The sequence below is a fragment of the Anser anser genome (genome assembly GCF_964211835.1).
Source record: "Anser anser genome assembly, chromosome: 10".
Lineage (NCBI taxonomy): Eukaryota > Metazoa > Chordata > Aves > Anseriformes > Anatidae > Anser > Anser anser.
Genome location: NC_139730.1, coordinates 12,451,893 through 12,478,005, shown reverse-complemented (window position 1 = coordinate 12,478,005; position 26,113 = coordinate 12,451,893). Strand labels below are relative to the sequence as shown.

Sequence of the window (26,113 nt, the reverse complement as noted above, 5' to 3'; positions counted from 1 at the left end):
AGCAAGCAGACCAAATCTCCACTGTAATGGAAGTGGCAAGGGAAAGGGAAAGGTGAAAACTGAGGATAAAATATGCCCTCATAAGAGGGCATACCAGCAGCAAACAGTATTTTCATGTCTTTGTAAACCAGATGTAATACCAAGCATTTGCAAATAAAAAACCCGCCTGTATTGTTTATTCAAAAATACATTCAAACCCAACTTTCTATTTTATTTCATTAACATGCACAATTAATTCATACCATTCTCAATCATAAATAAATGACAGATGGAATATCCCAAGTCTGTTGAAGGAGTGCAAGCAATTAAAGGCTGGGGTCAGCTCACATACGACCTGCTTTCTGAACTGGCTGGGTCCTACTACTGCCAACGTGGTGACAGCCTTGGTAGGGCAGGGCAAGTAGAGATTTGCTCCTAACTTTCCCTAAGATCACCGTTTTCTTTCCATCAGTGCTCTTCCTCCCTCTCACAGTATATTACATCACTTTACAAAGATACTAGAAGGCACAAGCAACTCGTTTTGTGTTACACGGAGGCTTTGCGAACTTTCTGCAGTCGGTCATGCCCGTCTCCCTGTGTTACTGCTTTAAAGCTAGGCTAAATCTCCAGGATTATTGCATTAAAAGGTTGACAAGTTAAGAGCAGAAGTTGTAACGTACAAATAGCTGTTCTCCAAATCCTATTAAAGCAATCCATCCAGTAAATCTAACAGTAATATTGTGAGCAGCTGGACCCCGATTACCACAGGGTATTACAGGAAGCACAACTGGTAACAAAACCCTAGAGTTCAGGATACCCTGAATTTTTCTGGATTCTTAATTATTTACCAAGCTTAAGCCATCCGACAACAGCATTTTCCACACTGGAGTCTATGCTGCCAAACACGTTTATTAACTTGGTAATCACGGAAACTAAGTAAAATGGCTCAGGTTTCCTCAAGAAAGGAGCTCAGGACAAGTACAGCTTTGGTGAGAGCTGCAGCATCTCCACATAAAGAACTACCAGGACACATGGGCTCATGTCATGAGAGATAAAGGAGAAACCTGCATGTGAAAAAAGGACTAAAACAGCAAATGCTTCGTAAGCAACCAAACCCACGGAGTACTTCCAGGCAGACGCACCAAGAACGTCTCAGATCCTAGAGAAGCCTACCATCAATAACAACCTTATTTTAAACTCTAAAGAAAACCACTGCCAACCAAAGCATCACCTCACATGTAGGTCTTCAATTTGCAGAACTCGTTTTTTCATTTTTATTTTTTAGGCCACCGCTGCTGATGGTGGAAGAAAACATCTCCTTTTATCAGACATGCGCAATGTGATAAAAGCATGTGGGCACAACTATGAAACAATTTGGTGTTTCTTATGAAGCACTTCTCTATGCAATGCCATAAGGACCTTCCCGAAACTCGCATTCCTGCTTCGTCTCCTCTCTCAGAGGCTGCCCATCCTCTCATCTGGGAAGTTTCACTCCCCCAGGTACTGCCATAAACACCATCATCAAGCTAATTACATTTCAATTATGTGTTTCTTCTTGCTTTGGTACTCAAATCAGAACTCTTCACTTCAGTAACTGTATTTTAGAGGACTCTGCAAGACTCCCAGAGCCAGCAACATACATGTTTGGCTATTGGAAATACAGCTCACGGACAGACAAGTACTCAAGAATATCTTCTTAATTATCCTTTCCACACTGCAACGGCCACAGATCACAATCAAGCATTCTCCGACACCCTCCTCACCATCAATGGGCTACGCCATTCACATCACATTCATTGCAAAATCTAAACTATTTTTAGGTCCCCATAATTACATTTCTTACAGGAGCACACCAGGTTTTATCTCCCCAAGGATAACCATGTTATCGCCCACTATGTGGTGCAGGATATTTAATTACACAGCTTCACCCCTTGTCCAGGGTATAGTATGATATACCAAGGGGCAAAAGCCTTATCTCATGGGCAGAAAAGGTTCTGGCTGAAGTTACCAGCGCTTAGAGTTACCACTACAACCTTCCTCCAACCTACATCACCTCCATTTCTCAGAGCAGAGCTATATGAAGGGAGATGTGGACAATTTTCTGACCCCATTGCTGGATGGCCCAGCAGAAGAGATGCTCTCCCGGATTCGCTATTAAGAAGAAGGAAGATTTAGAGCAGAACAGAACAGTTGCACTTGGAAGTGACCTACAGAGACCACTGAGTCCAACAGTCAAAGGTCTGGTGACCAACGGCAGCCTTAGCTGGTGACCCTCAGATGGTGAGATTTAAGGTCCCAAGGACACTCAGGAAGGCACTTGGCATAACCAAGAAAATAGACTACAGGAGAAGAAATTTGCGCACGTTCCTGGGACAAGTGCAATCCCATGGGCAGCCAGGACAGCTGGTTGATCTTCAGGAATGGACAGCACGAGAACGGTCTGTTTGTAAATGCAAGGTACAAGCGGGCACGGTGAGAAGCCAGCGTGGCTCAGCATGGATCTCCTGGCCAAGCTGAAGCTCAGAGAGTGTGAAGGAAGCAGAAATGAAGATCGAAACAGCTAGCCAGAAAAATACAGAGACACTATCCAGGCTTTCAGAGGTGGAAGTAGGAAAGCCAAATCCATCCTGGATGGCTGGGCAGTGGGGTGTTTAAATTTGAGTCCACATTAATGGACTGGAGGCTTGACCACTGCACCTTTCTTTATTCCTTCCCCACAGCTTTTGCCACTGAGGATCAAGGTGCAGTGCCCTACAAAACACTTCCACGGTGCCCATAGTTTTCTGCATCTTTCCCTGAGTGCCTGCTTCACTGGCTTCCATTTCATTTCAAGTTTTCAATTTCTGTTCACTTTACAGTTCAACTGCCTATCTTCCCCTTTCAGAAAGCTTTAATTTCCTATCCCTTTATTAACTAATTACATTAGTAATATTATTTAAAACCATGCAACAGTTTGAGGGAGGCTGTTATAAAAACAAACTCGTGCAGTACAGCTGCATCAGCCAAATGCCTTCTGAAATAGCATCCTCTCAACCAGTCTGGTGAACACTTTGATTGACTGCTTCACACGTTTATTAAAACTATTTAACATACGAAATGCCTCCATTTCTTAAAAAGAAAATTAAGACATTTCAGAAATATCCAGCACTTGCTACTTCAGTGAAGAAATTTCTTATATCCACCATTTCAGCTTGCTTTAACTCTAGAAAGACTGCAGGAAATTAACCTCTACTGTATGACTGTTCAAAACGCTGAAGAGCTGTATCAGACTTCCACTCTTCAGTCCAGCAGCTGTCTTTTAGAGCTGGGATACCTGTTCACACTTGAAAGTGTGAAGCCACGTACCTTCCATTACCTTCCATTAATACTTCGGTTTCCTCTACGTGTCTTGGTAATATTGTCAGGTGATCTACTTCATTTTACGTGCTCTTGATGCAAGGAATGCACCTTACCTACCTCTGAATATCACTGCCTTTAGTTCAAACATAATATAAATATTTTAAGAATAATAAAACTGAAGTAAAATGTTGAAATTTCTCTACAAAATAATGTTCCTGATATTTTTTTTTAAATTATCTGGTTAATCTAAAACACCTCCCACATACTCACGTATTTGTCTCCCTATGTAATGAAAAAGATCCATCTTTTATTTAAGTGATCTGCGCACAGTGCATGAAGAACCTGCAGGCATCAAGATGAAGAGCCTGGGAGAGCTGCCAAGATTTCCCAGATTAACAGAACCTCAGTTTTCTCCTTGTGCAAAACTCACAACTAGAAATATTCCTTCTGACAGCATTATAGGTAGATAGGTCAAACAAAACAAAAGACTAGTAGCATCAGAAAAACAAACCACGAACCAAATAAAAGCACAAAGGGCTTGTAAATCATACGAGTACGGTAAGCAATGAATAGGCAAGAAAATTCACCCATTGAAAGCTGCAATTAAATACCAGCTTGGCAGCAATTTGGTACTGCTGATAGCCGTAGAATGTATTTAGAAGACTAGGTTATTTCTTTTCCTTTCTCCCCCATTCTTCCTCAAAATGCCTTGAGTGCCATTACAAACCGATTTGTACACAGCCGTGTGAGCAGAATGCTCAGCAGTGCAGAGCTGTGTTAATGAGTAATTACACTAAAATTAGTTTTAACGCCAGTAAGGGAGCAGCTTTATTACTTCAAGCTTTTAAGCATGGTGTAACAAGTAACATGCAAAACAAGTCTTTTATTTCCAATATATATTTCACCACTTTTCAAAAAGCTACTCTGCTCTGGGGTAGTCTTTACAGAGATATGCCGACACAGTTTCACATTAATCTCATTTAAAAAAAAAAAAGTAAAATATGCATATTCAGCAAGTGACATACTAAAAACACGGGAAAAGAATGTTGCATGCCAGACGTATATATAAAATAGATTTATCTTTTCAACCACTGCTGATAAATCAGTTTTTCTGACGTGTGTTTTTCTAAGGGACTAAGACAAGATCTTTGCTCGATTTGGCATCACACAAAAGCTGTAGAGTCAAGATATAGCACATTGTCTTCAACAGCATTTCAAAGAAATCATTCAGCAAAAGAGCTGACACAAAATGAACTGCTCTCCCTAAACACTGGCTCCAGAGCATCTGGGGGCTGAGAGGGGGAGACCGAGGTTAAATAACTCAGTGTTGCTAAGAGGATGCATTAAAACTGTCCCAATACAGTCTCAATTCTGGATCAATAGAGAAGGAAAATAGGTTGATTGATCTGTCTGCACCTAACCAAGTTAAAAGCTAACTAAAAAAAAAGTTAAAAACACAGCAAAATATTTCAAACAGTCCTTTTTCTCCTTTGCGCAATGTATTTTCTAATGCTTATGCAGTAACCTGGGCAACAAAACAATGTCTAAATTCCTGAACAAACACAAATAGTGTTCAACTATTGGAACAACAATCATCACAGCACATCCAGAAATCCACCAACAGGAAGAGGTAGGCAGAGAAATTAGACTTTTTAGGATTTTTAGGCTTAGGAGGAATTAGGGCTTTCTGAACTGGCCACCAGAACCATTTGTTAGCCGCAGTACTCATGGGCTAGAAGGGATGCCATCACGTAGCTCTATACTTTTGTGCTGCCCTGGCCTGGGGCACCCCTGGCGCCACATAAAGCCTTCAGCTGCAACACAAATCCCAGGGTCCAGCCTAAGAGAAGACTCCTCACCACTCTCTTAGCAGATCTTCTTGCAGACCAGGAGGTTCCCAGCTAGTTTTGGTGTGACAAATGCAGAATGAGCACGCTGGGGACACACACCTGGACTGCTAATTGCTCAAGCCCCTCCTGTCGAGCTACTGTGGCAGGAATTCCTCTCCGAAGGCTTCTTCTGACCAGACATCACCTACTGCAGGTTTATTGCAGTGTTTTGTGGTGTGCACAAATACCCAGCAAGGATTAAAGACGGAAACAAACGACTAACCACCACTGACTTCTCTAGCCTGAATCCTCACCCTCACAGGCGAAATCACAAGGTTTTAGTTTTTCCAGCACGATGCTGGTAAAGCCTCAGAGGTGTCTGCAGTGTCTGCCAGCCTGACGCACCGCTGCGGTACCGGCTTTTCATCGTGTAGGAGAACTGGCCCATGCTGCAATTAGCATAATTCACTGCAGCCAGATAACAAACAATTCAAACACGGCTGTGATGCTATTCGGTCGTAATTGTTTCAGGATATTGATGAGATCTTTTAAAAACAACTCTGTCAAACATACCACGCCTGAAAACCAGTAATTGAAATGCTTTATCTGTTAGCTAATCAGCAGAAATATTTTCCATGTTGTCCAGCCCCTCCGGTTTAGATTTCCCTTTTCCTCCTCTTTTCCTCCAGTGGCATATTCACGGCTTCCTCCTGCTGTGGGCAATAACATCCCAATTACAACACCGGACACACTACACAAAGAAAAAGTGCAATAGGAATGTTATCTGCTTTCAGCTTTGCCACTGCATGACCTGGGACGAGTCCAACACCCCGTGCCCCAGCTACCTGGTGCTAACGACAAGTCACTCCCACAGCCTACCTCATGAAGGTAGTATTGACATTTGTGAAACTAAGAGGCAGAAACACTTTAAAACCTACTGTGTGGCCATACTTAGACTCTTGGCCATATTCAAGTGCTCGCAAAGTCGCAGCACCGGGTATTTCTGAAGCATAGTTGAGCTATGTCTACGTCAGAAGGCAGCCGGAGAGGAACTGGAGGGGGAGCAGCACCCACGGGCTCAGCCACTGGCCCTCTGCATTGGCTCTTGTGCCCAACAGCAACTGCAGAGCGCTTCCAGTCCGGTCTCCTCCCAAAGACAGCGAGATTGTGCCAGGTCCAAGCCTATGCTGAGGCACAACTCAAGGGGCGAGCAGCAGGGATGTAAGGGCTGAGATCCTATGGGCTCTCCTGGAGCAAATGGAAACGTCCACGTGGCTGCACCCCGAGGGCACAGACAGTGGGGCGAGCGGAGAACACAACAGAGCCGGCCAACAGAAACTGCTACGGGGACAACTGTGCTGTTTGGGGCACCAGAGAGTGGTTAATGTAACAGTAGTGCAGGAGAAAAGAAAGGCCTCTTTGTAAGGACTTCAGAGTGGATTTTATAACTTTTGAATATAAATAAACCTTTGGCTGAGGCAACAGAGACTTACTACTGCAACTAAAAATAGCAAATGACTATTTTGCCAAAAAATCTGCTAGAACAACATGACCTAAGACACTCAGATCTCTGAATGTCTTGGAAATACTGATAGAAAAAAATACCTGAGAAGCACCAACACATTCAAATTTTGATTTGGTGCACTCAGATTAAGCTGTTTACTAAATAACAACATTTTTCACAAGAATTGTTAGTTAACTGATTCCAGAATGGTAATCGAGAATTTCAAATGTTTTTATTACTTTAACCTAGTGTGATGTTTTCCAAAATTTCAGCTTTACTACATGGTATCATTTCTACTGCCTAGCAGCAGAAGGATTTAGCTTTGATCAGCATTAAGAGGCTGTGATACTTCAAAGAGTCGTATTCAAAAAAAAAAAGGCTTTTTTAAAAACACTTTTCCTCACAGTATTCAAAAAATGTAACAGGGACTCAATGCAATGTAGCAAGTACAAAATAACAAAATGAGAAAGTCCAGGTGGTGAAACTATCCTTTACAATTTTGCTTTCTGTCATCTTTTTTCACTGGGTTTTTACCCATTTATCAAATTGCTGTCCCTCTTTATATGCCTAATTCATAAATTTACAACAGAAGAGACATCACATAGTTATTCCGAACAGTCCCCTGCATGATACTGTAACCAAAGAAAAACATATTAACTGGCACAAATAAGTTCGTATAGGACAAACAGCTGAAGTTGGTACTTTGTCTCAATAGATCAGTTATAATAACTGAATTACTTCCTTCCCTTGGAAAAACTAATTAAAAGAAATAGATCAGACTGCTATTCTTCTGAAATATTCTTTCATGAAAACTGAGACAGGGAAGAAGCAGACATGGAATGGAGTGTGTATTAAAATAATTTCTGCTGGATATGATAACCCATGTTCAGGATCTCCTGGGCTCCATAAGGGCATCACCAGCACCTCCATTTAACTGGTGTGAGACACAAACCTGTGTCTGCTCTACGTGACCATAGAAAGATGGCAGAATTCAATCATTCACAGAAAATTCAAACTTACGCCAACAGTTGTATACAAAATTGTGCTTCATGAGGTAATCTGAACAGCTGAACCTTTTGTGTGATTTTGCTATACAAGGACATTTGTCAAAAAAAGAAAACCCATTAGAACATTTCAGGCAACACCTACAAGAAAGCCCAACGGTGGCCAGTTGGACCTAAAGCCCACTAACCTTGAAATTATTTCTGAAACTAAAATTGCACAAGCCATCCGGAAATGAAAAGCACAACTGACCCTGTAAAGACTGCCTCACGCATGTACAACTATGCAAAGTGGTGTACCAGGGACAACAAGCTCAAAAAATGAAACAGTTTGTATGTTTTATATTGCAGTGGTTTAGACATTATTTGCTATGATTACCTGAAAATCTATTACTATCGCTCACCATTGCATATATAAGACATTTGGCAACAAAAAGCATGGGAAAATAACAGCATCTTTGATGCGGTATTTTTCCAGCTATGATTTTTTTCACAGCACCTTCACATGGCACAAGCATCTGCGTGTCTTCCTTTCATCTCTCTGCCTGTCCAAGGACGGATCCGGGTTGCGAGCAACTCTCTATCCTGGGCACTTCTACCACTTCCATATTGGTCTCATTAAAGACAATGCTTTTAACTTCTGTACCATTTTAACTAGTACAGAAAACTTCCTAAAAAACGTACCCATCATTTTCATAAAATGAAATGGAAATACTTAGTCATTTCTCTATTCTGACATCTGCCTAATGCAGACATAATTTTTTTTTTTTTTTTGTAATTGCTTTAGATTAATTTACATTACGACTGGGAATGAGAACTGTTATTTACTCTTCACTCAATTCATACTATTTGCAAAAAGCTCACCAAAAAGACATACAAGCAAATTCCTATCTAATACCAAGCGATTATGAATTTTTAAGTGTTCATTTAGTCCTATAATCTAATGTAAAATGGACACTGAATAAATTGTGGCTATATAAACAGACAAACACACTTTCTAACAACGAGCCCATTTTTCAAAGGAAGTCATAAAAGCAATTATGATAAAGGACACTCCTCCCTTTCTCATTTCATTACAAAGTGCCCTGGTGTAGAGGAAACAATCTGATTTTTTCCCGTCTCACAGGACAGCCCTTCCTGACGCAGCGCGTGCAGCAGCAGGGCTGCAGCGGAAGGCAGGAACCCCGCCGTTCAGATCAGAGAGCAGTGGGTCAGGGGAGGATGTGAAGAAAAAAAGCCCTGACTGCCTCTGGATCATGGGACTCACACTGTAAAAAAAGACGGAAAAAAGCCAAACATATCTTGAACTGTCCCCAAGGGGTTCAAAACTAACTACCTTTTAACACATTTTGTTATTGGAAAAAAATTCAACTCATAATTATGTACTGAAAAATGATGGACTTACATATTCATTATTGAACTTTTAAGATTAAGCTTTTGAAATGTCTAGCGTTTTCATTTTTATTTTTTAACAACTACTCCTTGAAAATAGAGTCAAAACCCTCAACAAAACACACATACAGGACCAAAAACAGCACAAACGAAAGTAAACGCATCAAAAAAAAAAAATGGTACAGGTTGTCTTTTTAATGTAAATACTCATAAACTGAACTCCTGTGCAGAATAAAAATCTGTTTACAACAGTGGGGTCTGCAACAACATACTATAATTTGACTATAATATCTCATAACAGAAAAGCAATTATTTTATTTCAAGAGCAAATGTGCTACATCCGAGCAAAGCTCTTTATAAAAGAGCAACTAATAAAACCACAATATATATATTTCGGAAAGTGGTCATTTTCACAGTATGTGGAGCCATCTGCATGTTTCAAGAGTCAGGCAAGATTGCTCCCTTGGTCTAAAGTAACTTGTTTTCTCACCTTGAGCGGACAACTTCACCATGCCTTCATTTCCAGCCTCACCTTTTGTGTTTTTTCACAGTTTCTCAGTTTTCACTTACTGTTTGCACACCCAGCATAACAGGTCCACAGTTGCTGTCAATGCTGTAAACACTACAAATGATTAACCACAGCAGTTTCGACAAGGCAATTTTAGGACTCAATAACTGCTTTGATGTGAGAGCAGTACCAATATACTGGTATCATGATCAAACCATGCTTCCTGACTATTTAAGGATGCTTTTTCACTGGAAAAGCAGTGTCTAATAGCCCCCATTCTCTCTTTTCTCGGTACCAGCCTAAACTGAAATAAATTAATCCATCTGAGAGCGGCGGTTGCTGATCCACCAGGTGGAATTCCTGATACTGCCCCACTTCTTGTGGATAATTTGGATAACCCCTGATTTTAAAGCGAAGTATTTTATTTACATGACTGACCACAGAGTTCCTCCAAGTTACCTCTGGATATAATGTCCATCTTCCCATTCAGGATATAATTGGGTACTTCTCTCCTGTTGATGTGTGTCAATCCAGAGGTGACTAACAGTACACACAGGATTTACCTGAATATTAGCTTATATGGCATTCTCTGAGACTTGGAAGTGAAATATAATTTCCTTCAGTCGTGGATCTGTTGACACTTCAAGCAGCGCTGCAGCAACACCTCTGCAAGCTGAAGTTTCAGCAGATGAGACTGAACAAGCTGCTCGTAATTTACTGTTAACCTCTTCATCAAACATTTTTGTATTTAAATATCTATTTCTTATATGTATATAGTGCACTCTCTTTCTTTCATTTAGGTCAATGCACATGATTTTTTTAAAGGGAGAGAAGATATCAAAAAACCCACACCTTTCCTCTTTTAAGCCATAACTATATTTATAGCAATATTACTATATGTGATATTCGATTTTTATATTCATTTCAACTGGGTTTCTCTGTTAAAGACCGTATGTATCTGCTGCTTGCTTACCCTTTGCAGGCCATGTCTGCCACACTGTTTTTACAGCAGCTGAGTGAGTTACCAGAATGTTTGGGAATTTGGGATACTGACACCTATTGCTGAGACACGGTGGCACCTATTAGGTCTGTGACTTATAACTGAGAAAAGCAAACCCAGGTATGATTTTTTTCTTTCTCATTATTTTCCTTTAGCACCTTCAGTACCAACGTGTCGACAGGAAACCATGCAGAATCCATTTGTCTTTTAAAGACAGTGCCTCCACAATTATCAGGTTCCTTTTTTTGTGGGGGAGAGAAGGCAAAGGAAAGGGAAAACAATCATCGTAAGAAAACACTACATAGAATACTTCTAATGCAGCGAGAACACTGACAAATCGGCAGAGTTTCAATACTGAAATTAGGCAAATTTGAATGTTTATTATTAAAAGGGAAAGTCAGATTGACTTGTTAGGTATGTGCTTAATTTCCATGTGGTATAAAACCTATAAGCCTGTTTAGGCTATCTTGTCATCACTGCTGGGAAAATACGTGACATCAGAAGTAAGTCTCTTCTAGATTCAGTTATTCGACCGTATGAGTCCTATTACATATGCAACCAAACTGTATACCAATCCTTTCTGCTTTTTCTCCAAATGGCATTCATCTGTCTCTGATATTACTGTATAATTTAGCAACTCTGAAATATAAGCAACCAATTAAGACCATATCAACGCGTTTGTTCGCCCCCTCTGGTGCGAAACTGACAAAATCTGATATTTTCCTTTACAACATGAGACTAGGATCAATTACAAATTAAGGCTACTTCTGTCAATCTTCACAACCCTTTTTGTGAATTATAAAGGCAGAGGGAATGCTAAAGCTAATCCTTCCTATTATCCTCTTCACCGTAACAGGGAACCAACAAAACCCCCTAAAAGCAAAAATCCCTCGCTATGCAATGACTGCTTCCTCCTTCTGCGGTTGATGTTTTTCACCCCAGGTGTTTCTGTTTTCACCTTATAACTCTGACCACGCAGCAGCAAACAACCAGCCACTGCTCCACGCCTGGAGCTCCTCACACCGAGCACACTCCCGGTGCTCCAGCGTCAGAGCCCACTTCCCCTCCTTCCCACTTGTGCTGCGGTACAATGCATATATGATAGGGAAAGGGCAGAAAGCATGCATTAATACCTGAGAGATGTTTCACAAAATACAGTGAAGCTCTTTCCCTGCCTCCGCCTAATATTCCTCATGTATTACAATACTCCTCTTTACAATATGACCTATAATTTCTTCAAACACAGGTACCTTTGAAAACCAAAATCAAGCAGCTGACGCACAGCCCAGGTGTTTCAGAGTATAACTGTGTGAGTCGCAACCGGCGGAACCCATATTTGTGCTGAGCAGTCTTAAATTTAAAAGTCACGGTGCACAACATCTGATATGCACATCTTCACAGGGCTTCACATTCCTTTGCCAAGTCAACTGTAAATACAGTCATAAAACAAGAAATGAAAACTAACAAGCACAATCAAAGCCTCCTATAAATTCCGTTATGCCTTCCTGCATTCACCGCGCACTGACAAACAGTAATCTATTACTAATTTAATCTAAATTAGAGCAATTTATTTAAAGCACATGCCAACTTTAAACATGAATAGTTCATTGAATGCAGAATATGAGAGGCGTTTAGGTCCCTATTTCAGTAACTTCAAATGCGAGAAGTTTGAGATCTACAGCAGTGTAGGTTAGTCAGCTGGGCTTCTTGATACCCTCATGTCCTCAGTGAGCTCCCTGAAGAGGGAATTAATAATGGCCATTTCTGAAACAGGGGTGGAATCAAGAAAGGAACCTGACTGAATGAATTACAACAGCTTTCTGGCAATGCTGAACACACGTGCAGCCATGAGAAACAATAACGCTGATTTCACGGAGGAAGACTAGCTGAGCAACATAAATTAAAATCAAAATTAAAATGAAAAAAAGTCTTCCAGAGTTAAAGAGGAGAACATACTGCTATGTTTACAGAAAATTAGCAATGAAGTGTACACAACTAGTAGTAAAATATTCCCAGAGTTTGGCTTTGGTTTTATAAAACACTGTCTGAAGTCAGTTTGAGCTTTCAGATGCTGTTTATGTTCCTGAAACACAACTTTCAAAATGAGACTTACAAGCTGTTCCTCTCTCATTCAGATGAAGCCATTTTGATATTTTCAGACAGGGACTGAGACAGCAAGTTTGGAAAAGCTTCCACCTACTTTTAACACAAGCACTGTCATAATTTTTAAAGATTTCCTTACCCAATCAGTATTGAGGCTGTATTTGGTGCATTCATGGAGTTTTTCACAGAACTGCAGTATCTACAGTACCCTAGATTTGTTTTTTTCATTTAAAAAATGAGTATTTATGTATGCACATAATTTTATAAACTTAAATGTGTGCACACAGAACAACAGGGTTTACAGGCATGTGCAGTGGTGTATGAGGAAACAGCTTGCATTTTATAACACAGTAACAGCCCCTGAACAGTCCAATTATCTTAAACGGCATACACCATACCATATAGAAGGTATTTAGCTCAAATACCACAGTCCCGTAACATTCTGCATTGTTTCCTAAATTTGAAAAACAATTTTTGACAAACTGTGACAAACCCTGTATGAATATATGGAATGGGGTATTGACATTAAGCAGCCGTGAGTCTGCTGAGCAAAAAAACCCACAGCTACATGTTGATACACGACAGACAAAAGCAAGATTACTCCAGGGGAGAGGAAATTCCCCTGCTAGCCCTGTCTCTGAGGATACCTGTCTTAGTGGGTTTTCTATCCTTTTTTTTTTTTTTGCATCATCTCCCCATAAGAGACCAGAGCAGGTCTCTCAAATCCCACTAGGTTCTGGTGCTAGCAGAGGTGGGCGCACGTGGCACCAAGCAGCTGCCGGGGCTCATTACCGTCGTCTGCTCCCCTGAGATCCACGATCCATTTCTTTCGAGTACTTCTCCTCTTTACAGAAAATTTGAATGCTTGGCCACAAGGGTTTGCAGCCTTACTATTCAGTTGCAATCCACAAATCATTTCTTCTCTGGTGGACACTGTAAGACATCTGAAAGCCACTTGCATAATCACAGGGACCTCTTCTGATTTTCCTTTCATTAAGACACATAAAATTGTACCAGACAGAAAGAATGCGAAGACACTTCTATATGAGCAAAAATGTAGAACAGTTTTCAGGAAGAATACCCAACAGAGTCCTTCTCTTTGATTCAGCTGGCTTTTTTCATCTTGCTCTGATATTTCATCCACAACTCCCTGCATAGTTTTCAAGTACTTCTACAGTCTCGGACAACCCTGTAACTACATGGATTGAGAAAATATTTACACTATCACCTTGAAAACAATACTAAATGTTCTTGATTCACAGTATGTGGCTGCATACAAAATACTTAAAAAAAATAAAAATTACCTCTGTAAGATGTGAAAGAGCCTGAGAGATTACACTTGTTATCTGTGAAATCATCCAAAAGAGGTCCTGGACATGCGAGCTGCCTGCTTCAGAGTTTGAACCAGACGAAGGCCAGCAGTCAATTCTATTTTACTTCTCACATATGGAAAATTCCCAAAAGTGCGATCAAGTTTTTCAAATCAGAGCACGAGCCTGTTAATGCCAACTTTCATATTTCTTTCTGCAGAAGCCAAAATTTGTCAAAGAGAAATCGTATTTGCCTCCTACAACAGAATAATGGAACCTACAGATATGGAAAACGTGGAGTATTTCATATATTTTGATTTACATAAGGCTTTTGACATTGCCTTCCAGGACACCTTCAAAAGCAAGCAAATATGTTCCAGATGAGGTTACTACAGAAGTGGATTCATAACTGGCTGGAAGAAATCACATTCAGAACAGTTCTCAATGCTTCGGTGTCAGAACAGAAGGTGATTTTGAACCAGGATGTAAAGGAGGGTATGCTGACTTCCATATGATTTTATATATGTGTGTGTATACACATGTATACACACACACACACATTTTACCAACCCAGACAACGGCATAGAGAAAACACTCTTAATATTTATACGAATGTAAAGTCAGGAGGGCTGCAAGCACACTGAAGGACATGTTTAGAATTTCAAAGCATGTTGTCAAAGTGGAGAAACAGCCTGAAAACAGCAAAGGTTCACCCCTGGACAAGTTAAGCCAAAAATTCAAGTCTCCATAGGCAAAACTGCACAAGGGCAGAGACAGTGGAGGCTTTTTGTTTCAGGTTTTTAATAATCAAGTTATGCAGACATTTATCAGGAATGTCACAGGTTGAATTGTCTCTACCTGGTCTGCATGACAACCTCAACTCCCTTTTTCACTGCTACTTTCCATGATAACGTATAGAGAACTCAGTTGAGAAGTCTGCCCCAAAATTTCGGGCTTTTTTTCCCCATCGTTATTCATCAGTCAAATGCACAGGGAGCAGTAGTGTCCCTTTCAACGAATTCCACATGGCCGTGCTTTCAACCACTGCAATGGTCAACAGTAATAAAAATCCGTTCCCATAGTGGTAAATCTGATGCAATTAAATTAAATTTTTCTCTCCCAAGATCAGAACATTCGCCATGAGAAGCACTAACAAACTTACTTCTCTATGCTTTTTGCTGTGTTAACAAGTGCACGGAAATCCTGTCTTTCAGGAAAAAACACCAACACAGTGCCTCGAGCAACACACTGACAGCTCTTTATTTCAAGCAGTAAACCACTCTGATGTACTGTTTCCTGGTTTGGGGAACATCTGTAAGAGACTATGTGCTGGTTAGTCTGCTACAACGTTACCTGCTTTTTCTGTACCTGAAACACTCCTTGAAAACTGGGAGAATCTTAACAAATAACTTTCTGAATTGTGCTATTTATATGGCATGGTTGAATAGACAGAGGGCTCCACCCACGGAAAGGATCCTCCTTCACAAAGAAGTTACATCCAAGGTTTGCCTATTGAGAAGTCTGAAATCCAGCTAGAGCTAGAAACTCTTTTTGACTGGTATCAAGCTGAGACAAGGCTGTGAGCACGGAACCTGCTGGTAGCTCACTCCCATAGAAATCTTGAGTCTGTATCAGCCTGAGGAAACCTCAATCAAAAAATACCACTTCAGTATCGAAATGCCATATTTTTGGCACGATCCCAGCTGAAACGTGCTGACTCCAGAAAACGCTGACAACGGTTCTGATGTTCTCCACCTTGGTGTAGGAGGAGAAGCCCCGGCCCCACCAGAAGTCCTATAACCTCACTCCATTGCTACCAGACTTGAGAGAGCTGACTGCCAAACTCTGGCACAGAAGCACCAACATAAAATGAAATTATTCATGCAGCAGTGGTCCCGCACAGCATCCAATTACACAAAGAGAGCACAAATTTCAGGTCAATAAATGATGTCTTTAAAACTCTCTCAGAATTAGGATTCACATAAGGAAATTCAGTGGAGGAATTAAAATCACACAGTGCAGCCCAAGTGGTGTTATACTTTAATCAAATTTGGGTTGCAATGTCAAACTGTGCCTCCAATAGAAGACATTTAAATTTCTCATAAGGAGATCGGCAGAAAAATACATACTACAGAACGGTCGTAATTTGACTATAAACAAAGAGCTAAACGGGATCCATTCACACCTCTCAGACTGACACTTTCTGAATTAGAATACTGCCAGCTGGGAGGGATCTCAGGATTTTGTCCATGAATACGCGCAGACCAGAGCCACTTCTGAGCAGGCTGCTCAGGCCACAATGAGTGCCCTGTATCTCCAGGAAGAGAGACATCACAGCCTCCCTGGGCAACCTCTTCCCACTGCAACCACCTGCTCTGTGAAACTGTTTTTTCTTACCTGATTGGAAATCCCTTTCACAGTATTTTCCTGTTACCTGCTGTCCTTTCAATGCTGGCTCTGTGTTCTTGGGGATGACCTCTGAGCTTCCTGCCAGCCCATCGGGTCCCTCTCTCTTCCCCCATTCCTGCTGCTCCTCCCAGGCTGCTGCAACCCGCACGCTGCTGCGGATGCTCTCTGCCCCGGCACCCATGTCGTGAAGGCACAAAGCCCAGTTAGTCTCCACACCCAGCTACGGTGCTGGGAGCCCCCCGGGCCAGCCAGCCCTCCGCACACCCTACTGCCCACCCCGTCCAGGCTGGATTTTCCCAGGTTAGCCACAGGGAGACCATGGGAGACTGTGTATGGGTTATCCACTCCTCATCTCCTTCATGTACCAACGTTTTTGTGTTTCTGCTCAGTGAGGAGTTCCTTCTTCATCCCTGCTGGTCTCCGTGCTCAAATCCCTGCGCATTGGAATCAACCATTCTTGTGCTTTAAGAAGACTGTCCTTCCAAATGGTTCGCCTCTTGCCCATCACCACAATCTCCCATGGCAAAATCTCCTGTCTTGAAGTCCAAGGCTGTAATTCTATTTGTTTTGCTCAGTTCTCTTATGAGCCTCAGTTCAGGCATCTCACGATCGCTGCTGCCCAGGCTGCTCTGACCTGTGTAACTGACCAGTCCTCTTCTGCCTCTGCACAGCAGGTCCGACACACCACCAGCACTACTCACCCAACCAGGCACAGACAGCCTGTATCAAGAAATCATCTTCAGCACACCCCAGAATCCTCCCGTACTGCCAGCCCCACCACCCGGTTGCCACATCAGCACACACCGGGTGGTTAAAGACAACCACACACGTACCAAGGAGGTACTGCAATCACAAGGCTTTCTCCAGCTGTATAAAGCAGCCTTGAACTGCCTCTTCCCCTTCATTTAGCAGAGGTCTTTAGCAGAGATGCATAAAAACATCATCCTTCCATCCTCTGATCCTTATGTGTAAGCTCTTGATGGTTCATTTCCCTCTCCAAGGAAAAGCTCTAAGCACCTCAGTTGGTCTCTGCATGCACGGCCTGATCCTCTTCCTTGCTTCCTCCCCGCCCCTCCGAAGGAGCCTGCACCCATCCCTTGGAGCTATCCCAACGCACCTGTGTAAGCCCAGTGCTCTGCAGCCACACACAGACTCCTAATCCCTCCTCCTCATTTCCCATGCTGGTACTATGAATTCACACGTGCTTTCCTGGACTAGTTTTCAAGAACATTTAACGTTTAAAGAAATGGAGAGATCCAACACAAAAATCGTGACACAGCATGCTACTGGATACCAGCTCAATTCATTCACTCCTATGCAACTCAAGGATGGCAAACACTAATTTCTGTAGCACAGAAGCACAAAATTTGCTCAGTGCACTATGCTTTCTTTGGAATTTTGAAGGTGATGCGCTGCATCTCAACTCATGTTTTGAAATTGTTCTCTAAATAACGTGGCATATTTGTTTACAGTCAATGATTTTTCTTTATACAGCATTCAATAATCACTCCTTTTTTTGGTGCCTGAGTACTTGTCAAATGCCTATCACAGAGGGGTGACAGGGAACCATCTGCCTTCCTCCCCCAAAGGCACCTCCTCTTACTCATTGCCACCTGTTCTTTTTTCAGTCCCCAAATGGCAATTCTGAGCAATGCCAGAATCACTGGAAAAGGCCAGGTTACAGGTCCTGGCTGAATTTCTCAGTCTTGTCACTAGCATTTAACCTCCACAAAGAAAACCCAAATGTATCCATTACTGAGGTTTTCACAGAAAAAAAGTTCACGCAACACAATGCTGTAAAAATGATGATGAGAAATAGCTTTGTTATGATTAAGCAAGCATATCTGATTCGTGCATTGGAAAACTGAGGTCAGATGCTGACCCATCAGGATATAATTGTAAGCTAAAGAAAATAAACGGCTTTTTTTTTTTTTTTTGTAAAAAGGAACGAGGAGAGATTTTGAGGTCCCTAATAAAGTTATTCCCAAGGCACACAGCTAGGGTTCTTCCTCATCACTGGGATATGCTGAGTCCTCAGTGGTGGCATCTGAAGGAACTACGGGGACACCATCTATCTGCTTCAGCAGCAAGGCAAAGACAGGAGCAGCGAGACCGCCAAAGGCTGGCAGAGGACAAGTGCAGAGGACTGCAGTAATTCAGGTCAAAATCCCCTTTCTTTAGGTAATTCTTCTCTTCTAAACTTATTAACAGAGAATTACAGAATTTGAAAATAAAGCCGCTGCTCCAGTAAGCCTTCCAATTACCCTGGCATTTTTAGCCAGTCAATTCTTTATTTTCCACAAATCACTTCTGAATATATTGCAAGCTTTTCAGAATTCAACACAAATGCAGAGAAGACCAACCCAAGAGAAACTTGTGTTACAAGTTACAATTATTTTAAACTGAGTGTAGCAACTGAGTCTGCGCGCACCCAGGTCTGGGTCGCTCGTGTGCACCTGCGCACTGAGGGGCCAGGGCGCCAAAGACAATGAGGTGAATAACCAGATCTGGTTCCTGGGAAGCCAGTGATCAAATACAGAAAGCCTCCTGCAGCGAAGCACATTGTGTACTTTATGGCTGCTGTATTTAAAAATGATGCTACCAGGTAAGACTGAAGAAAACACAGGCGTGGTGCTTTCCTTTCAGACCGCTCCGCAACCTGTCCAGCGCACCGCAGTCCAGCTACAAGTGAAGCAGCAGCGCCCCAGGCAGCAAAAAACAACATGCAGGAAGACTTCTATGCAAAGGGTGCAGAATGAAACAAGGTAATGCACGAAAGAGACAACTAAGATCTGATCTAATATGCAAAGCGCAAATAGAGGGCACTTTTATGGGTTTATTTCTGTTCAACCTTTCTCAGAGTATCTCCCTCACAGTCTGAGTGAGTGTCTTTTCCAACTACTCACACTCATTCCTTATGGCAGCCAAATATCCCCTTCCTCGTTGTCAATTGTATCATAGTCAATGCTGTATTCCACGTACAGATGACCAAAACAGTCATGGTCCATTTCTTCAACACTGGCCCATAAAGAATGCATGTGACCTGGCTGTCTGACAAACTCTAAAAGGCTTCTATATTTTCTAGTACAAATTTACTTTATTAAAGACCAATTTAATATGGTAACTGAAAGGGCTACCTGGAAATAGCTTGTAATTTGTCCAGATGTTTTCCAATTCCATTTAGTCAGGAAGGAGAAAACAGAGAGCAGAAAAGGAAGAGACATCCTTGCCAACTGGGATGGAGAACTTTGATGAACACATAATCAACATTTTTTCACTGAAATTACTTTCCAATTGCCAAGGTAGGTATTTCTCATCATCAGGTGTGAAACTGAAGAAAAATAGCTTTCTGAATTAATGATCAAAGTATTCAGAATAGGTTTTTTTGTTTAGTTTTTTGTTTTCGTACCAAGATGGCTGTCATGAAAGAACTATCATACATCATGCCTTCATTTTCTTTCCCTGAACATTTCTTCCTTCTTCACCTTTCATATATTGTGACAAGGTGTTAAAATAAGATCTCAAATATCTATATTTTCTTTGACTGTGTACATTATACCACTTTTCATACATCAGGACTAAATAACACACAACACATTTATGCCTAATTGCACTACTTGTTATGTCACTATTCAATAGCAAAAGAAATAAATGTACTTTCAGTGAGGTACCATGTGATCATCTCTACTGCTGGAAAACAACAACTAATATACATCAGTGTTACACAGGGAGTGCATTGTTAAAAACACTGCAGGCCATGTAACAGCACGATATGACTTCGTGGGTGTATTTTTACACCCTAGACTCCATCAAAACTGCATCCATAATCCTTTGGCAGCATGCAAAAGAAAAAGGACAGCATTATAAGGCAAAGTCCTTTAGTATAACAGGACAGGTTGCCAGAGTAGAACAGGAAGGAGAAACCACTGGGCAAACAACGGGGAGGGAAAGGAAGAAGAGTGAGACCACAGGAACTAAAATAATAACAGTAATAGTAATTTATAAACCACTACTGGGAACTGGGTGAAAGTACAAACTTGGGCAGGGCTTCAAAACCCAAGTACATTAATTATTCAATATTTTTCAAACACAGAAAATATGGAATAATGCTTCCATTTGAAAGATTTGGAAACTACTCAGGTGATTCATGCATAGAGCAGAAATAAAATTACTTTTAATAATTTTTCTGGCAACATGATGACAGTAGGCCAATGCTGGATCCAGCTGCCTAACACCAGTCAGAGGTGAAATCCCATGGCTGCGTAGTATTAAAGCTACTGAATCCAGTAGAGGGCACCTTTCATTCCCAAAATTGTTGTGGAAAGTACATGCATCCCTTCAGCCATAAAGGAAACATACCCACATCCAAAGCAGAATTCAGAAGAAGTTAAAAGTTCAAACTACTCTACAGAACCATCAGAAAAGAAATGGGAAATATCTCCCTTCGTGGCACACTTGTAACAGTTTACTCTCTGTACGCTGAACACCAAAACCAGGTCTAGCAGCTTCACATCTGTTAAAATTTCAAGTGTGAAGTTATATCATGTCCCTGGTCATATGTAAGTGTTCCTTCTAAGCCTTTCCATTCAAAAGTTTTGTTATATACAGGGAAAAAAAGAAGAAATTGCAATTTTGAAACAATATCCAAAAAAGAGAGGCAACACTAAAGTCAAAAAAGCACAGAGTTAATATTTTCTTGTCTGACTTATTTCCCTTATCCTTCTTTCTATTGGTTTTCTTCATTATGCTATTAGAAATTATTTTCAAGAGCTGTGTGACCTGAAAGAGCAAAGCAAGCTGATGCCTGATGATATTTGTACTGCCTTTTTTCTGGAAAACAGTAGTTCTTTTATCCTAACAATAATTATTCTCTTCTGGCATTCAAAATATGCAATGCAGGATATTGTGTGTTTCAATGGCAAACAGGTGAGCACTGTTAGTGATACCACTGACTGGAGCACAATAAATATTTATCTTCAATTGCAGCAGCTGCAACTCCACAAATTCTTTTGCAGTCACAGTCTGCAGAAATGACAGAGCTTACTACTACTTTGTTTTTTAAAACTGATGGCAGAAAAAAGCTTCTGACACTGGAATGACTTTGGTGTAAAATACTTCCTCTGTTGTGAGCTCTGTAAGAACTTATTTTTCAGTTTTGGAATTGCAGTGACTATTTTCATATTGGATATCCTGTTGTTTTTCAAAATCTCAGCATACACTTAATATTTCAGATTTACGGCTATGGTTTATTATTGCACAATATATTTTCCAAAATGCAAGGTGAATCCTGTAGAACTCCCCAATTTCTCCTCTCCCTAAGTAACTGTAAGTGTAGAGGGAGAAGATGACACTGAACCCTTCATATGATTGTAAAAAATCATCCTAGTCAATCTGAGTTATAAGTAACATATATCATGGGGAAAAGGTCCCCTGAAACTGTTCCTCCCCAACTTTGGCACTATACTGTCACTTTTTATCTTACCAAGGTCAAGTATTATCAGCTGGGCTCCAGCCTGTGCATTTCCAACATCATTTTCTGCAATGCATTGATAGAATCCTTCATCTGATTTCACCAGACCCAGAACTTGCAGATTATGTTCTTTCTGAGGAGTGAAGGATAAACACAACACTTAAAAATGGGCTGCGACTGCAAAAACAATGGTGTTATTATAACACATTACTATGGTAGGAGAAACTCCTGAACAGTAATACACAAAAGTGTATTTCGAGCTCCCGTCAGATTTCATCTCTTTTACATTGAATCCTCAAATTATACAGCATCAAAAAGCAGCAGAAGCTCTTACTAATGGCTATCATTTTCTAGCATCACATATCACTGGCAAGTCATAACATTCCCACAGCCATTTTTATGATATTTTAAGCACTGAACATAACCACATAACTCACTGTTACAATCCCACAACCTCAGGTATACCCAATTATACAACCATTAAGTTCTAAGCTATGTCTCAGTAATGACTTTCACTACATCTAACATTTCCCATTAGAAGTACCAGTGTGCCAAAACTCACGATCCACAACTCAGTTACATCTATATTTCAATTCCTGTTTGAAATTGTAATTTTCATCGATCACAGATGACTGCAGAAAACAGACATTCACAGTGAGCTTGCACTCCAACAGGTTCAACCAACAATTTGTGCTTTGCCATTGGGTGTGCCTCTCTCCCCCATGGAAAATCTAAGCTACCAAGAAACAGACTCATAAGCAAAGTGTTTTAGAATTTCAGTAAAATGACTGAATTACAGAGCATTACAGAATTCAACATACCAATTAATTCTTCCAGGCCCTGAAAACATCAATAGTATAAAAATAGGAAGATGGTCCTATGGAAGAACCTAGCTTCCGTGTGTTTGTGTTACAGGACTAAGGGTCGGGTCAGGAGTTGAAAATGTGCAAAACTGACTATATACTTACAACAATTTTGAAGTAGTCACTTGGAATCACCATGTCTCCATTCTTGACCCATTTCACAGTCGGAGTAGGCTTTCCAGTCACCTCACACTCAAAGACAATGTCCATAGATTCATGAGCATAAATGTTCGCTGGCCGCTTCAGAAATTCAGGAGGAACTTAAAATTAAAAGGAAGAAAGACAAAAGATGGTGTTAGCATCCACAAAAGCAATTAGTTGTGCTTGTACACGTAAAGATGGCTTCAGGGATGGCAGCACAAAGAGCAGCAATGTTGGCAGACATTTTTTTGATATAAGCTGTTACAAGCTCTATTATTTCAAAATTGCATTTAGGCCAGTTAAATAGCCAGCCAGTCTAATTTGAAATGACCTCTTGAGAATACATGAAAAAAGAAATTGAACCAAAACCTATAAAGTGTAACACAAAAAAGTATTTTTAAAATCTAGAGACATACATACTATTTGGAAAAGGATACCTGGGTGGTTGAAGACCATGCTGCTCTCAAATCTGCCATAGGCATGATGTTGAACGCTAAAGAGAGCAGCAGGGGCAGTGCGTACAGGGAGGATTTCAGAGAATATTCACACTTTCTTCGCTAACTCAAGAGTTCATCTGAGCAAATCATTTAGTGCTTAATTGTGCAATATTTTAATGCACCTTTCACAAATAAAGAATCTTGCAGGCTAAGCTGCCAGCAAGACAAAACCCAGGTTACAGAAAAGCCTTCACCCTTTCCTTCAGCAAAGCTTGTTACTTTATGAAGTGGGAAGATTGTAGTTAGATTTGATTTTTTTTTAAATGGGCTTTGATGAAAATTGCTGTGTAAAACTTCCTTGCAATTTACACTTGAGGTGCATGACCAGCACCCCCTTGGAGCTCCCCAGAACAAAGAGCAGTGGCACTGCAGTCCGGCTCCATCACACCAAGCACATCATGATCAGCAACATCTTATTTATATAGCCAAACATCTGCAGTTGATACAATAGAGGGTTTTCAGAGAGTTCTTTGTACTTAATATTTAAGTCAAAAGGTAGCAGAAAGGTAAAATTACATTAAAAAGACTTTCTGAAGTCAACAGACGCAAAACTAAGACAAAACTTTCCTCGGGTACCCATTCCCTTGTGTTTCTGTGAAGAAACTCAGTACATCAAATAGAGAGTGCTGCATTTATCTGAAGGCTTTCTTCTCTGCTTTGTGTAGGCACAGCCACATTTCACTGCAAGGTATAGATCCTTGTCTCTTATATGCCTATTCGTATCTTCGGGCATCTTAAAGGAAATAGACCTCCAAAGTTAAAAATAAATACCCCCTTGCAAGAAGCACTAGCCGCAGAACTGCAGACATAGCTTTGTACCACATCGATAACGTGCTCCAGGCAGGGGTGCCCCAAGATGTGCATTTCAGAGCACGGTAATACACAAAGGTTCTTCCTGAAAGAATGTAAAGCACGTAGCGAAGTTGTCATCTCCAGGTCTTGACCGCCTTTTAAAAGGTCTTTTATGTTCTAAGTAAGGTTAGTTAAAATAAGGAAGTTTAAAATCCAGGAAAACTCAAAGATAGAGAATTCTTTGGCCACGCAAGCCCCACGCATCCAAAGCCTTGCGAGCACCACTGGGGCCCCAGGAAGCACCCAGGGGTTGGCGAGGACGCCAAGCCTCTGCAGCTCACTGGCAGAAGAAGAGCCCTTTGTAGGCACACAGAATTCAAGTATCATCTATTATGAAGCACATTCACCTATTTGTTTTTATTAATCTCACCGACATAAGGGCAATTTGCTTACTTCTGGTGGCAGGTCTGATTGTTCAAGTTCCAGGAAAGTCAAAAGCAGCCTTTTGCCCTTTAATATTTATCAAAGAAAGTCAATATGGCAGGGCTACAGAGTTTAGGCAAACATTTTACATGCTTCACTCATCAATGGGATTTATTTCATGCTAGGGAATAAGGAATACTAGACTGTTATTTTTTTTCTGTGATATGATCCATTTTCCTTCACGTACAGGTTTGCAGGTGGATTTAATTTTTATTTTTTTTAAAACAGATAGCTGGAGACAAGCTGCTCTCCACAAACTGATCTCTCTTCTGATCTATCAAGTTTCAAATCAGAAATAAGAGAACATAAAAATATGAAAATATTTACTTATAGAGTAGGAAGATGACTTAACTCTCAGACATATATAAACCTACACCAGAAACTACAAAAAGATGCTCACGCACATTTACTGCTTGAACTCCTTCATATAGGATTAAAAATTTGTATGGGGCTGAGTCCAATTGCTGCCTATGACTTCCAAGATCCATTTTGTATAATCATTTTCTTAAATTTACTAAAACCTCCATGAACTCCACATGAAAATGATTTAAGTATTTTTGTACTTAGTATCTGCATCAGATGGTTGTTACAACTGTAACTTCAGTCCTCTGAAGTTACATTTGGAAACTGTCATCTGAATTTATTCCTGACCAAATTGCAGTAACCTCTTATTTTAAATTTGTATTCCTCCCAGGTGTTTATCCCTTGGCATTTCTATTCCGAATGAGCTGTGCTTTTCCTCTACTCCCTTCCCGTATCCCAGCCTCTGTTTAGGACAGCTCAACAAGCCACGTTTGCTCAGGTTGTTCTGGCATGACAAGCCACCACACCATCCCCAGTGACCCTCTGTATTTGCTCTGCTTTGAATTAATCTTTGCAGTCCATAGAGCTTCAATTACTTGCATGCAGTTTCAGATGTGTCTTGCCACTGACTTGAAAAAACAGCATAAATACAGTGTTATCACTGCAGCAAATACCTTGCCCAATTCACAATGCTACTGTATTTGCCCTTTCCTGGATGCAACATGCTGATCTCCGAGTCAGCTGCTCTCTCATCTTTAATCATTTTTAACTAATGGGTATTTTTGTCCCAGGCTGCTTTATCACTTCCTTTCAATCTCTCCTCTATACACAGATACAGACACACACACACACCAAGTGTTGAAGTACCCACGTGGTTGCAAAAAGGGAGCATAAAAATTGGAAACGCAAAAAGTTGCTTTTCCATGATGGTACAATACCCTTATTTTCTTACTGTTCTCTACAGGGTGGCATTAATTCCTTAGCTATTAAACTTATGACAGGAATCCTAATAAACACAAGCAATGTTCACTGTTAAATGCATAAAACTTGTATAAAAAAATGTATCTGCTGATGTCAGAAGACAAGCAATTTGCTGTACCTAGGCAGCTATGCCACGAAACTCCAAGACAGTGATCACAGAATCACAGGATATCCCAAGTCAGAAGGGACCCACAAGGATCATCGAGTCC

The 26,113-nt window shown here is 40.8% G+C and overlaps 1 protein-coding gene and 1 long non-coding RNA gene across 13 annotated transcripts in view; both read right to left on the bottom strand.

Moving 5' to 3' along the window:
- Positions 1-26,113, bottom strand: part of NEO1 (neogenin 1) — a 192,716-nt gene that overhangs the window by 51,552 nt on the left and 115,051 nt on the right. For all 12 annotated transcript variants that reach the window (XM_083850528.1, XM_083850533.1, XM_083850526.1 and 9 more), the window contains exons 6-7: positions 22,813-22,967; positions 21,857-21,977 (exon numbers count right to left, since the gene is read on the bottom strand). In XM_083850528.1, coding sequence (XP_083706654.1) covers positions 21,857-21,977; positions 22,813-22,967 — 276 coding nt within the window. The remainder of the gene's footprint in view (positions 1-21,856; positions 21,978-22,812; positions 22,968-26,113) is intronic.
- On the bottom strand, positions 22,407-22,803 carry LOC310905025. The gene is made up of 2 exons (XR_014588748.1): positions 22,666-22,803; positions 22,407-22,580 (listed from the first exon to the last, which is right to left on the bottom strand). It is a non-coding gene; the product is annotated as an uncharacterized lncRNA (long non-coding RNA).